This window comes from Sinohyriopsis cumingii, unplaced genomic scaffold (assembly GCF_028554795.1).
Source record: "Sinohyriopsis cumingii isolate HCF-2022 unplaced genomic scaffold, ASM2855479v2 utg000552l, whole genome shotgun sequence".
Taxonomy (NCBI): domain Eukaryota; kingdom Metazoa; phylum Mollusca; class Bivalvia; order Unionida; family Unionidae; genus Sinohyriopsis; species Sinohyriopsis cumingii.
In genome coordinates, this window is record NW_028315908.1 from 524,576 (window position 1) to 540,681 (window position 16,106).

Below are 16,106 nucleotides of genomic sequence, written 5' to 3' on the forward strand. Positions count from 1 at the left end.
CACTTATTGGGCAAGTCCAGTCATGAAGGAACATGGCCATCTTGGCCGGCATGACATAGTCCAGTTCTTGAGGTTGGGACATGTTATAGGATACTTGATCCACGTATCCAGTCCATAATCCTGATAAGAGAGACTGTAAGTGATGCATGTTGCTGCTCTCCATCTTGCGGCCCAGGTATGATATGGTACAAACCCTTGGGTGCAAGCAATGTTTGTCCCTCGAGTTATGACAGACTTCTGTCCATAAAAGGCAAGTTCTGCATGTATTTAATTATTTAATTATACCCAGCTGGATGGGAGTAAAACAAACCTACCCTTTCAAATTAGACCTTAAACACCAAACATGTCTTGGAAAAAATCATGTGAGTTTAACAGACAGTAAAAATGCTTTTCTTTTGTTAGAGCACAAGCTACTACCTCATCATTTAATTGCCATCATGTTACAGAACTGATACAAAGACTTAAAGGCCTGGACTCAGAAAAGGACTATAGGTTTACATACCCTTTTTTACCATGTGTTTTAAAAAACATGATTAAATATGTTGAATCAAATTCAGGCTTGGTGTGTGTCTGTGTGTGGCTGGGGAGTCCAGTTTGGTGCATACGTCATTTCATAGCCAGGATATTTCATACCCAGCATTTCTACAGTCATGCTATTATATTTTCAGTTAACGTTACTATAATTTAGAAGAATTACCAATGTTTATTTTAATGTATTATATTATCATTACAAATGAAAAAGAAGTCAGATTTTAAAATCATTGAAAGAACAATAAAAAATATGAGAAAAATATATCATGAGTATAAAAAAGAACAACTTGTGTAGATAAGTAATACAGTGCTTTAAATCTGAAAAATTTGAAAGAATACATAGTGTAAGAGATATTTCTCACCCTTCAAATGCCATGAATCTCCTGTTTGCAAAGTGGCAATATGGAGATTTTCCATACTCCTCTACACCCCCCGTATGATGCAAAGAGAAAAAGATAATCATATGATCTATACTATATATATATATATATATATATATATATATATATATATATATATATATACCGATACGCAAAAGTTCTGAACAGACACATGAACAGACAGAATTTTTCCTGTATTTCCATTATATCCATTGAAATCCATCTATACTCTGGAATAAGATAATAATATAAGTATACCTGTACCTTGTGGTCACCTGTTCGTGCACCATTCTCAGTGCTTCTATAACATGCTTTTCCTTTGGCATTTTACTTTCTGGACATGATTGTACTTTACAATCTTCAGTTCTCTGAAACACTTTTCCATAGCAATGCTTGACTGAATCAAAAATTATTCCATTGTCCATCGCCATTCTTTCTGCTGAAAATACAAAAGCAGGGGTCATGCTACATTAGGCGAAGTGAGCGACTACATTGCCTAAAAAATGTAAACTTTGCCTTCTTCTGATAAGAAAGCAAAAATGACTTTGCCCTGTTATTTTTTAGTGGTACATTGAGTGACAGTCATTTTTAGTCATTTTATTTATGCCCACTCACCTTAGCCAGGTTAGTTCCAGTGTTTTATTTTTGCTCAAGGTGAAATGTAGGTATCAAGCCATCAAAATAGCTAGTGTTGATATCAATTGTGCCAACAAACTCTTGCACATTCACAGGTACTTGTTTTGATAGCTGTTTGACCATTAACCCTTTCCTGAGTAAGTTATAGCAACTATTACTGCCTGATTTCTGCAAGTTATCCTTGAATGATAAAAACATACATGCTTGTGTTTTGAAACTTCAACAATAGTATGCAAATAGCAATTTGTGCATTAAGAACAGAATTGGCGATCTGGAATTTAACTGTAGCATGTACATTATTTCTTCATAAAATCAGTTTGAACTTGTAAATTGTAATGGGGAAATAATGGCAGGTATCGCTGTGTCTGGTAGGTACCACTTAATTAGACTGCTTTTGTAAACCATTGGGCAAATATATTTATAGTTGCTGTTGTAGGGTTTAATGCCATTTTTCAGCACACGATAGGCTATACATGGCAGCCAGTATTAATCGTGGAGGAAGAACCCGGGAAAACCCTCGGAAAGAACCACCGACCCACGAGAAGCTACTGGCAAGCTTTTCACATGCCCATATTGGCTGAATTATAGATTCGAACCCACGCAGATAAAGGTGAGATGGCAGTGATCTGTAATGGACAGCACTTTAAAGCACTCTGCTACTCAGGACCCCCAAATATATTTATAGAAAGCAAAGTCTACATATTATGTTATTTAAGATTTAGCTTTAAAATGCAATTATGTAGGTCAGAAATGTATGGTACAATGCTGTTGTGGAATTTGTGAGAAACACTGTAAGGTCAAAGTTGTTTTCTGACTTGCGTTGAAGGCCTATTTGTCAAAATACCAAAAAGCAGCAAAGCAAATACTATTTAACCAATCCCTAACATAACATTTCAGTCAGACTGCTACGATGTCTGCAGTGTGGCAGTTCATAGTGATGTCTAGCACTGGGGCATCATGACGTAGACATGTAGCATGATGTCCCACCCAGTCACATTATCCTGACACCAGGCCAACCAGTCCTAATACTAATCTCTTAATGCTGTTAGTACCATTTTTGTAGGTCTTTTTGTAAGTCTTTAGTATGACTCGGCCAGGGTTCAAACACATGACCTCCCGTATCGGAGGCAGATGCTCCAACCACTAAGCCACCAGGGCAGTCCTTAACATTACTTAATAAGACCATAAATTTGCAATCCTATCAATGGATTGTGTAATGAAGTATAAAGTGAGTGGTTACATTATGAAAACCTCTCTTTTCTAAAAATAGATGCACTCACATGTTGTCAGTATTGATTCTGCTGGAAAGTAGGGTTTGGTTAATATGCTGACTATAAAGGAGCCATGTCTGTAATTTTATGAGTGTGTTATCTATGAATAGTTACAGTAATATTTTATTGGCAACAAAGAAATTAGGACAATCAGTATAACCTGAAGACGTGTGCATTTGCTCTCATGTACATGGTACAGGGTTGTTTCAAACAAGTTTAGAACTCTTTCAAGTGCTCTTGTAGTGAACTTTTAGAAAGTAGAAAAAAATCTTGATTAAGCGTAGTTGATTACGTTGATTTTATTAACTTGCAATTACAATATTGTAATCGAGTTACTCAAATTCATTATAATGTATAGTTCCAATTATTCTCCTTCAAAGTCATATGACCAAAATACACTACATATGAATATGATAAATTTTAAACAGTTACCAAATGTGTTTATAATATACATTACACTAAAAAAATATTCTACCTGAAAATAAATTATTTCCTAAATCCAATGTTGATTCAAATAAGAGATTCATACACACAAGTATATGTGTATGTGTATATGTATGAATCTCTTATTTGAATCAACATTGGATTTAGGAAATAATTTATTTTCATATATATATATATATATATATATATATATATATATATATATATATATATATATATATATATATATATATATATTGCCTTTTTTGCTTTGCTTCCACTTCTCCCTGTTCTGTAAAAAAGAGAAGTTACTTCTCCCTAAAATTCAAGTCTAGTTTGAACCCCGCAAAAAAAACTGATGCCTATCCATTGACCATATGTCAAAAGTGTGGATCATTTGATCCAAGTGTGTTTATTTAACTATTAACACAACAATTGGCAAAACAAACATTGTTTCTATAATCGCTGGTTACAATACAGTCCTGCTACTCTAAGTTTATCCACACATGATTATGTGATCAATTTATAACTTAAATGTTCCACTTGACTTTGGCCAGTCAGAGATTGATAAAGTGACACACTTCCAAATTTGTGTAATTCAATTTGTGTTATCTGACTGACTATTTTCATATATGATTCTTTAAATTGTAATTTCTGGACAGATTATTTCCGGATAATTGTGGCAAGTTTTATATGTAACACCAGCATTTAATATTGGTGCACAAGCTGTTAGAGTCCATTATTATATAGTATCTGCTAGCTTTTGCTTAATTTTTTATTTTTTTATTTTTTAATTTTTTGGAAAGGATGGTGTTTATAAAAATTGGACCTGGACTGGAGAAAAAATATGAAAACACAAATCTAACGTCAAACTCCCTTGTAGTCCTACAATGTAAGACATAGCACATTTTGTTTTTGTTTTAGTGCCATCACACCCCAGAACAAAAATATCGGGTGATGTGTCTTACGTTGTAAGACTAACTCGCATGGAACTAAGTGTTATGGGAACCTTAATATGAACCAACTTTAAATAACGATTGTTTGATTTAATTTGACATCCTGCTGATCTCATCTAATCCCTAGCCAGTAGCGCTGTCTATAAAATTACGTTATTCATTACTGCGGGATGTGGTACAGGTAAGCTGAGTATTATTTTACACTTACGTTCATGTCAACGTACTATGTCGTTCGTGCTGGCCCGCGGGAAACACAGGCTCGTGATAAAACCCAAGATAATCCTATCATGCCAGACTAATTAAGGATAGAACATGCACTACAAATGAAGATCCGGAAATTGAAATTAACTTATCTTACGGTAATCACAGAAACAGAAAGAAAAAAATACAGCTCTGATCACAGGGGCTCGTTACAAAGAAAATCAAGGGATGAGGGGTTCTAATCTGTAATAATATAATATTGTTATATTATTACAGGTTAGAACCCCCATCCCTTGATTTTCTTTGTAACGAGCCCCTGTGGCTCTGATATGCTGACAGCGTCAGGCGGTTCCTCCTTACGAATTAATAAAGAAATTACTCTTTCAATTATTAAGCTAAACTTTCAAGTATTTGACATTTCAGTCATATTAAGTAAGCAAAAAAATAGTTGTTGGGTTCCATCAATCATTTAAATTTTGCCCGTAATTCAAATAATTTTGAAAAAAGTAACACCACTTTGCTTTATCTGAATCAGCGGGAGGCGATCGTATATATTTTTCTGTAAATTCTTTCCGTATCCTGAGTGCGGGTTTAAGCTATTAGGTCATGACCTTCACACAATATGGCTGCGCCCGTGAGGTGTATGCGAACGGCTGGATTTGTGACTACCCATAAATTGTGCCGTCTGATTCATACAAGCATTCTAAGGGTGAGAAAGTATGACACGTCATTACTTTAATATCTGTATCTATTATACTCTATGACAAGGTCTTGCAGATTAGTTTTCAAGTAAATATCGAAAACTGGTGTTTTCCACTAGATTTTCCAAACTCCTTTCTTATGGTTTGGTCTAAAACCCACTCCATAGTTTACATTTGTCTAACATTATAAGGCATCAGACATCATCTAATTCAAAAGAAACATCTTGTAAAAAAAAACAATTAGCTAGACGGACAAGTTAGTTTATCTCTGTTTTTTTTTCCTACGTATTATTGGAGGACAACTTGTTGGACTAAAAACTTAGCATACGAAAACAGAGGCACCATAACACAGAGATCGGCAAGCCCCCACCCCATTTTTTGACAGAGATCGGCAAGCCCCCCATTTTGTGCTTTCCCGTGGCAGCTTTATCATATGCAAAAGAGAAGGAGAACAATTTGAGGGTACTGATAAATACTTGTACTTTGTGCTGTGGATGAAAACCAGGGACATAAGGGGGCCCCGAGTGGTCTAAAGCGCTCACTGTTACGGATCACTGCCATCTCACCACTGCGTGTTTTCGATTTGCGGGTTTGGCCTTTGTTGGTATGTGAGAAAGCTTGCCAGTAGCTTATCGTGGGTCGGTGGTTCTTTCTAGTTGTTTGCCCGGTTCTTCCTCCACCATTAATACTGGCCGCCATGTGTAGCCTATCTTGTGCTGAAAAATGGCATTAAACCCTACAACAACAACAACAACCAGGGACATAAATATTTGTAGAACTCAAAATGTTGGATAGTCTGAGCCTCTCTGAATCTAGATAAGTGACTCTCATATTATAAATCAGGGCTTATAATAGTCCTACATCATAACACACATCACCTGATATTTTTGTTCTGGGGGGTGATGGGTCTTACTTCCTAACTCTGTAGCATGTTTTGGTGTCGACTAACCGTGTAACAAAAGTAAAATTTTCATGAATATCACACACAACTGGTAACCAATAACAACACTTTTCTGCAAAGTAAAGACAATGTTTTTGTCAGACTTTACTTACCCTGATGTCTTTTCTCTAATAAATTAAAATTCTCACAAAAGAGGTGGACCTGTTTTCAAGTTTCATTGGCCTACATTTCAGTTGGCTGGAAAGCTGCGAATGCCAAAATTGGGTTAAGTTATTCTTTAACGAAACAAATAAAAATATATTATGCCAATTGGAACTGTAAGCAACATGTAGTTTTGTTCAAGAAACATATCCTCCACATGAACCTACTTAAACATACTTTGGCATACCTCGACTACCGACACATTGCAACAAATTTAAATGTATGTCAACAGAAAGTCCAGGATTCGGCCAATGTGGGTACAGTAGTCCCCCTCTTGAACGGCCCTCCTGACCAGCGGCCACCCGCTCCTTACGGACAGAATCCGTTGGCACCGACGAGTTTGTATTCAAAAGTACCCCTCGCGAAAGGCCACCCGGCTAACGTGACCAGCGGCCAGCATATTAGTGAAATAATATAAAATTTACCCCTCACAAGTGGCCGCATTTTATTTGAATATGTATCCAGAACCAGTATTTTATTCATAACTTGTGTTAAGTAATCCGATTTCTGTTTCCCCACTGTCAGGCTTTCGTTACTGAAAGAAGTGTTGAGTAAAGTACATTTACCACTAAGGTTAATATTATATCATTTACGCCTCACGAGAAGCCAAATTTATTCCATAAAAACTGAGAAATACTCAACCTTTAATCCATACAAAAGGGTACATACATGTAATCCAATTAGCCTTACTGCTGTGTTATCATAAGATGTCAGGTTTAGTCACTGATAATTGTTAAAATTACAATTATTGAACAGTAGTAACAGCTGAGAAGTGGCAATATCGATGTACAATACCCAAGTCAACAGGAAAATAGTTTGGTAGCCTTTATGGCTTCCCTTAGTAAGATGTTGAGCTTGTTCACTTTGATAATCAGTGGCTATTACTACTGACAATAATTGTCAAAATTACAAATCCTAATGGCCACGAGGTCAAATCTGCATGATGTTAATGGTACATATCGAAGCCGTTTTGGCTTCTCTCACTTAGTGTAAAGAAATGTATAAAAACACTAGTGTACCAGACTGTGACTAACGAATCACGTGACAAGATCACTTCCTTTAAAAACACATGGCAATTTGTTTAGATGCATACAAAATTGTTTTATCAGTATTGTAGTTGGCAGCATGAATAACTTACTACAAAAAGATCAACATGTCATCGAGGAAAATAAAAATTCTCAGTTTAGAGGAGAACGTGAAAGTAATTCAACTGACGGGGACGGGGTTGTCATCGAGGATCCGTGCAGAAAACTAATGTCGGGAAGACTCAGATAAACAATATCGTGAAAGATAATGAAACAATTCTGCAGAAGTGGGAAGGTGAAATGGACAGAGAAAGGAAGATTGTTTGAGCCAGGAGACATTTGTATCCTGATTTGAATGACAAGAAAAAGCAACAGTTTTGTCAGTTGAATTGGGATATGACGACTTTACCGCAAGTAACGGATGGTTGCACATATTTCAAGTGCGACATAATATAAAGTGTTCTGTCCTTAGTGGAGAATCAGCTGATGTTAATAATGAAGTTGTCAAAGATTGGAACAAAAGACTTAACGATATCTGCTGGAGATATGACAGCAAGGATATTTTTTATGTGACAAGACTGGTTTGTTTTTTAGACTGTTACCAACAAAGTGACAGATGATGTGAACTGTTACATAAATATGAAGACAGAATTAAAACTATATCAATGGTTATTGATAGCATTCTTTTGAAAATGATGACACAGTTTGTTTTACATTTATTTCACATCATGCATGTGATTTTTTAATTAAAATATTAAATATTTAAAATTAAATGTACTTGTGACTTTCTTCATATGTATTTACTATTCGCATTTGTCATCCCCCTCTAGAAAGGCCACCCGCATTATAAGGCCACTTCCCTGCTGCATTAGGGGTGGCCTTATAAGATGGGGACTACTGTATGTGAGAAAGCTTGCCAGTAGCTTCTCGTGGGTTGGTGGTTCTTCCCGGGGTTTTCCCAGGTTCTTCCTCCACCATTAATACTGGCCGCCATGCATAGCCTATCGTGTGCTGAAAAATGGCTTTAAACCCCACAACAACAACAATGACGTCAACAGAACATGAAAATGCATCCAGAGAGAGCACAGAAAGTATATTAATTACACATAAATTTGTGGAAGAGTGTTGATATGGGCTGCCAAGTGTGTGCGATATTCCTGAAACTTTGACTACTCATTCCAATGTCAGCCAACATCAGAACAAGCTATACAAGGTCATTATTTGGTAGTAAGACAGAGCACTAAAACAAAAACATGTGCTATGTCTTATATTGTAGGACTAGGCTTATAAGAGACCCCACCCCCATTTAATTTAGAAAAGGTTAATTGATTTTTTTTCAATTAAGATAATAGGTATAATTGGTTTTCCTTTGCTGGAAATTTAAAATGTTCTTTTTTTTCAAATTATTTGAGAATTGAAACTTTTTTGTTAATGAAAATCCCTGCCCAACCACCACATCTCCACAAATGAAATGATTGCTTTTTGAATGGATTGGTTTCTAAAAGATTTATCTAATTTGCATGAAAGAAACACTGAACATGCCAAAAAGATGTGAATTTAATTATGAGGTTCTTGAAAGACACTGGTAAATTATTAATATTCAGCCCACCTGCTCCTTGTTTAGCCCCCAACCTTATGAAGATGTCTTATGCTTAATTGTATCTAAAGCTATAAACTTTGTGTACAAAGCAAAGCATGTGACAGATGGGAAACAGTATTATTTCCATTCGCTATATTTTATTGGTTGCCTAATATTAGCACTTCTTTGAAATGAATAATAATTAGCTGACCTACACTCATATAGACTTCATAATGCTTCATTGGTCAAATATATGGAGTGGTACCTATATGACCATTAAGTTAAGCAACTTATAAATTCCTCCAGTACGAAGTTTTACATCCTAAAGGAACTGAGATAATTACATTGTATTTTAATCCCTTTAGTTCCATGAGTTGGTAGCTGCATGTTATATTGATATATAGAGTATTTTCTATAATTGTGACACATCCACATCTTTGAGTTGAACTAGATGCAAAACTTGAAGCAATTATTTTTACAGATTGATATTTTAGGAATGACCTATGTCTTTTCAACTTCATTTCTGTTCCAGTTTTGAGCAAGAATGATATGGAGAGTTTTGCAGCATTCAATAAATGAAATGACTGAATGCTGGTTTACATCAGGTCCTAGAGAAAACATGGCTTTTAGTGAACTCAAAAGGGTGGGTCTGATTGGTTCATAACCAAATTTGGATCAAAGTCCTTCATATTGCACAACCATGTGAACTCATGTTATTGTTGATATTACCATTTAATTTCTAACAGGAGGATACATTTATGCATCTAAAAAAACCTGAAAACTGTGCTTCTTCTCATAATTCAGATTACTTTGAAATAATGTAAAAACATAAAATTCCAGGAAGTATGAGCAAAGTCCGTTTTCTTTGATCACGTTGAAAAACATAGAAGTTTTGCATAGAAACTTACCAAACCTTTCTAATCAAAAATGATTTTTTTTTATTTGTTAAACATATAATGAACATAAAGATTATTCTTCATATTGCATCTGATCCTGAATTACAGACATCTCAGTCTTTCCATGAGTGGTCTTCATGTACTAGCTGTTCAGTTATCATTCACTTTGACATCACCCAATCAGTCTGTGGTGGAGGTGCATAACACATGCCCATAGAGTCATGGAGGTGAGTTGCTAGGTATTTATTGATCCACAATGGTTCTTGAATGTGGAGTTAACATCAAGGAGATTAATATACTCTACCTTGGCACTTCAACATGACGTAAGCATGGATAGGATTAATAAACTCCACTGTGGTTAGAGCATCTGCTTCGGATGTGGGAGTTTGCAGGTTCAAACTTTGGTAGAGTCATACCAAAGACTTATACAAAATTTCTAACAGGTGCCTAGCTTGGCACTCAGCATTAAGAGGTTAGTGTTAGTACTAGTCATCCTGATGTAAGGATAATGTGACGGGGTGGGACATAATGCTACATGTCAGTGGTATGATGCCCCAGTGCTAGACGTCACTATAAACTGCCACACTGCAGACACCGTAGCGATGTGACTGCAAATTTTTTAAAGCTACATAAATAACCCAAATCACCCACAAACACACATATACTCCACTGTGGTGTTCAACATGTAATAAACTTGAAGGAGATTAATATACTCCAGTGTGGCACTTAAACATGAAGGGGATAAATATACTCCACTGTGGTGCTTCAACATGAAGTAAGCATGAAGGGGATTAATATACTCCACTGTAGTGTTTCAACATGAAGTAAACTTGAAGGGGACTAACATACTCCACTGTGGTGCTTCAACATGAAGTAAACTTGAAGGGGATTAACATACTCCATTGTGGTGCTTCAACATGAAGTAAGCTTGAAGGGGATTAATATACTCCACTGTGGTGCTTCAACATGAAGTAAACTTGAAGGGGATTAATATACTCCACTGTGGTGCTTCAACATGAAGTAAGCTTGAAGGGGATTAACATACTCCACTGTGGTGCTTCAACATGAAGTAAACTTGAAGGGGATTAACATACTCCACTGTGGTGCTTCAACATGAAGTAAGCTTGAAGGGGATTAACATACCCCACTGTGGTGCTTCAACATGAAGTAAGCTTGAAAGGGATTAACATAATCCACTGTGGTGCTTTAGCATGAAGTAAGCTTGAAGGGGATTAACATACTTCACTGTGGTGCTTCAACATGAAGTAAGCTTGAAGGGGATTAACATATTCCACTGTGGTGCTTCAACATGAAGTAAGCTTGAAGGGGATTAACATATTCCACTGTGGTGCTTCAACATGAAGTAAGCTTGAAGGGGATTAACATACTCCACTGTGGTGCTTCAACATGAAGTAAGCTTAAAGGGGATTAACATAATCCACTGTGGTGCTTCAGCATGAAGTAAGCTTGAAGGGGATTAACATACTCCACTGTGGCAGAATACATAAATTTATATTATATAGTATTGACCTGCCAGAATATACATATTTATATTATATAGTATTGATGTGCCAGAATACATATATTTATATTATATAGTATTGACCTGCCAGAATACATATATTTATATTATATAGTATTGATCTGCCAGAATAAATATATTTATATTATATAGTATTGACCTGCCAGAATGCATTTATTTATATTATATAGTATTGATCTGCCAGAATACATATATTTATATTATATAGTATTGACCTGCCAGAATACATATATTTATATTATATAGTATTGATGTGCCAGAATACATATATTTATATTATATAGTATTGACCTGCCAGAATACATATATTTATATTATATAGTATTGATCTGCCAGAATAAATATATTTATATTATATAGTATTGACCTGCCAGAATACATTTATTTATATTATATAGTATTGATCTGCCAGAATACATATATTTATATTATATAGTATTGATGTGCCAGAATACATATATTTATATTATATAGTATTGACCTGCCAGAATACATATATTTATATTATATAGTATTGACCTGCCAGAATGCATATATTTATATTATATAGTATTGACCTGCCAGAATGCATTTATTTATATTATATAGTATTGATCTGCCAGAATACATATATTTATATTATATAGTATTGACCTGCCAGAATACATTTATTTATATTATATAGTATTGATCTGCCAGAATACATATATTTATATTATATAGTATTGATCTGCCAGAATACATATATTTAAAAACTGTCTGGGTGGTAATAGTTCTGGGTGTAACAAACTTCAACAGTACCTGGCTACACTTGAAAAATAGGAGTAATGATGTGGATGGGGAGTATGCCCTTTTGTTTCTGCATTTCCGATTTGAATCAACCATGTAATTTAAAGAAATTGGTACCCCTCAACAAATTAAATAATTAACTATTCCTTTTTTTATAGCCATTGTACAGTGGATAAAATATCACAGTATATCAGTTTCTCCTGACGATCATATAACTGTTGCTTCATTGTGTCTTGAGGACATTGGATCAGACAAGCTCAAGTCCTTTATTAGATTTCATCAGTTAAGACCTAATGAACTGGTGGCCATGTAGATTTTTGTTTATTCTTCAAAATCTTGTCTCTAATTTTTTTCATACATGCAGTCCTAAAAAATCTGAGTCTGATACCTGAGACCCCTTTAAGTATGGAAAGGACCCCTTAAGTTTAAGTATGGAAAGGAAAAGGACCCCTTAAGTTTAAGTATGGAAAGGACCCCTTAAGTTTAAGTATGGAAAAGACCCCTTACATTTAAGTATGGAAAGGACCCCTTAAGTTTAAGTATGGAAAGGACCCCTCCTGTATTTGAAGTGAAAGGTCTCATTGGGCTTGTCAAAAAGGAAAACTAATTTGCCTGAGAAATTTTAGTCACACTGACAAAGTGCATAATTTTGTTTTCAAGTTGATGGAAGACTAGTAAATTATAAATATTTATCCCCCAGTGTGCCCCTTACTTAAAGCTGTAGGGGCCCTGAGTGGCTGAGTGGTCTAAAACACTCTCCATTACGGATCACTGCCATCTCACCTGTCTGTGTGGGTTCGAGTCTAGGATTCGGCCAATGTGGGTATGTGAGAAAGTTTGCCAGCAGCTTCTCGTGGGTTGGTGGTTCTTCCCGCGATTTTCCCGGGTTCTTCCTCCACCATTAAAACTGGCCACCATGCATAGCCTATCATGTGCTGAAGAATGGTGTTAAACCCCACAACAACAACAATAACAACTTAAAGCTGTAGACTTTGTGTACAAAGTGAATCATGTAACCTACGGTGGGGAAAGCTGATGGTTAATAAATGTTGGTAGAAATTAAAATTATGCAAAAATAAATCAAAGGTTTTGGGTTTGTTTCAAACATAAAGTCCCTTAATCATTCTTGTTTTGTTTAATATTTCAGAACAAGGGTTTAATTCTTGGTTTATATGAGCCTGCCACCAAAGGTGAAGACTTTATTTTATCCAAAGCTGCCGCTGACTTTGACAAGAAATGTTCAGGAAAACTTGCCAGCTTCATTAAAAGGTAGTGCAAATTTTATTATGTATACTGGCTTATAATTCAGGTCCAACTGCAAACAACATAAACCCTGATCGCCCATCAGTAATTCACTGGCAGATCAGGCAAACTGCATTGGCCCAAATCTGTAGACACATTATGCAATGGAATATATTTGGATCTCCATAGTTTGCAGTTGGTTCCAACTTATACATGTATGTATATCAGGGGTCAATCTTGACCTGAATTTTAGGGAGAAGTGACTTCTCTTTTTGGGCAGAACAGGGAGAAGTGATAACTGAACAGGGAGAAGTGGGAGCAAAGCAAGACACGCAGGAAAAGTGACATTCAGTTTTGACCGAGATTATCATGATCTTTCTTTGAGGTATATGTTGAAATTTAAAGTTTTCATTATCTTAATCAAACATACAGTATTTATTCAGTCTTTTAACTGAATATATTTTTGTTTGAAATGAAGTGAATGAGATACTTGTACATTTAGGAGATCATACCACCCTTTTGAACATTTCCAATTATAATTTGCTTTTTTGGTTGGTACATCTTGCCATACTTTTTGCCTACATTGATATCTAGTCACATCATCTCATTTCTAGATAATTATACAGCTGTCTAGTTTGTGAGTGAATGTCAAAATAGATAATTTACTATTAAACAAAAACAAACTAGAAATCAAAACAAGTATATTTATAGAGCTTGATCTACAATATTACACACCTTTTGTTTCTTTGCTGCAGTTCCAGTAAGAAACTAAAGAAGGGAGGCCACCGTGTTCTGTTTGACAATAATGCAGGTTTCTCCAACATTGCTGTGTGCTGTGTGGGGAAAAAGGGGGCAGGGTTCAATGAGCAAGAGCAACTGGATGAAGGGAGAGACAACATTAGGACAGCTGTTGCAGGTAATCAAATAATATAATCCATAGGTCATAAGCAGTATTAACCAAACAGGTCCTTGTTTATTTTATTAGGATGAATCATTTTGCAGCCAAACACTCAGCTGTATTTTTGTTTTCATTCATCATAAAGTTCCTTTTAGTGAAAACCACAGTTCCTATTAGAGGTAGCCACAGTTCCTATTAGTGGTAGCCACAGTTGCCATTATTTACTAATTTTCCCATTGTGGCTATGAGATTTATGGCATAACCTATTTTGTTTACAATCTTGTTGATTTTTAAAAAAAACCCACACCTGCATGTGTTATGATTACCAACAAAATGTAAATAGTATTTAAGTGGGAGCCTAGTCAATGTGAACTAGAGAAAAATCAAAGATATTCATTCTCAAAGTGTTTGAGGGCTTGCTTTCTATGAAGGTTACTAGGGCAAGGTTATTTCAGTTTATCACATGCCATAGTTGAAATGACATGATATATTTTAGGTAAATCTTTTATAAACCCAAGGAACATAGCTATTAGACTTATATTATGTGTGGTATCATTACACAAAATATATATGTCTAATATCTATGTTGCTTTGGTTTATAAAAGTCATACCACTGTACACTAGCAGTGTATTTGCACAAAATCTCATTTGATTTGATAATCTTTTACATTAAATCTCATGTTTTTACTCATTTAACATGAATTCAATACAATACTGTGGGATTATGTCAAGGCAAGGCTTTGAAAACTTAGATATTATCCAGTTTGGTTTATAAATTTAAAATGAAACAAGTGTAATGTTAAAGACTCATATATTAAACAAGACATCAACATGATATCACTTTTGTCTTATTTCAGTAGAGATGCTTTTACAAATGGGGCAAGCTCTAAAAGAATTAATTACTTGGTAGTGGTGATTTGGTAACGAGTTCTGCAGAATATGATGTCTTGGTTGTGCCCTATGCTTGGATGTTGCCCACTGTATTTGCTCTGCCCCTTGCTAGGATGTTTCCCCACGTATTTCATTTGCATAATATTTAGCAAAAACTCAAAAATGGAATCTTGATGATGATGTTGATGCAGAAAGATTGACATCCATGTCTAGTCATTTGTGATGCAGAGCAGACAGTAAATAGAAGACATTGCACAGGTGCTCATTTGGTTTAAAATTAATGAAATGAGTTACATAATATTATATGCCATGAGATGCTGGCAGCAAGTGGCATAATGTATTATTCAATCAGTTTCATAAATGTTTTGTTAAATGAACACATTTAACATTCATTTTATCTCATGGTATCAAGTAGTTAGTATCACTTAGTGTCATTTACTTTTTGACACTGCTAAAATCACTCAGTGTCATTGCTATTTGACACTGCTAAATATCACTCTGTGACATTGCTATTTGACAGTGCTAAATACCACTCAGTGACATTACTATTTGGCACTGTTATCACTCAGTGACATTGCTATTTGACACTGCTGAATATCACTCAGTGACATTGCTATTTGACACTGCTAAATATCAGTGACATCACTGTTTGACACTCCTAAATATCAATCAGTAACATTAATATTTGACAATGCTTAATATAACTTAGTGACATTGATATTTTTGGCATTGCTAAATATCAATCAGTGACATTGATATTTGACAGTGCTTAATATAACTTGGTGACATTGCTGTTTGACCATGCTAAATATCACTCAGTGACACTGCTATTTGACCATGCTAAATATCACTTAGTGACATTGACATTTGACCATGCTAAATATCACTTAGTGACGTTGCTATTTGACCATGCTAAATATCACTCACTGGCATTACTGTTTGCCATTATTAGGCCCCATAAGTGGACATGGCATGATACTTATCAAGGGAGATGTTGCATAATAAAGTGCTATATTGTTCTATTATTTGATACATGTTTTGATTATAATGTAAATAAAATCTT

General features: G+C 35.2%; 2 protein-coding genes across 3 annotated transcripts in view; one reads left to right on the forward strand and one right to left on the reverse strand.

Annotated features, from left to right (window-relative positions):
• LOC149773811 (arsenite methyltransferase-like) overlaps positions 1-4,480 on the reverse strand; it is a 31,025-nt gene extending 26,545 nt beyond the window's left edge. For both annotated transcript variants that reach the window (XM_089945952.1, XM_089945951.1), the window contains exons 1-2: positions 4,406-4,480; positions 1,176-1,350 (exon numbers count right to left, since the gene is read on the reverse strand). In XM_089945952.1, the coding sequence (XP_089802078.1) occupies positions 1,176-1,342 (167 nt within the window). In that variant the 5' untranslated portion in view covers positions 1,343-1,350; positions 4,406-4,480. The remainder of the gene's footprint in view (positions 1-1,175; positions 1,351-4,405) is intronic.
• A 516-nt stretch (positions 4,481-4,996) lies between these two features.
• LOC149773812 (cytosol aminopeptidase-like) overlaps positions 4,997-16,106 on the forward strand; it is a 36,225-nt gene continuing 25,115 nt past the window's right edge. Inside the window, exons 1-3 of the mRNA XM_089945949.1 lie at positions 4,997-5,107; positions 13,160-13,281; positions 14,010-14,170. Of these exons, the coding sequence (XP_089802075.1) occupies positions 5,021-5,107; positions 13,160-13,281; positions 14,010-14,170 (370 nt within the window). The 5' untranslated portion in view covers positions 4,997-5,020. The remainder of the gene's footprint in view (positions 5,108-13,159; positions 13,282-14,009; positions 14,171-16,106) is intronic.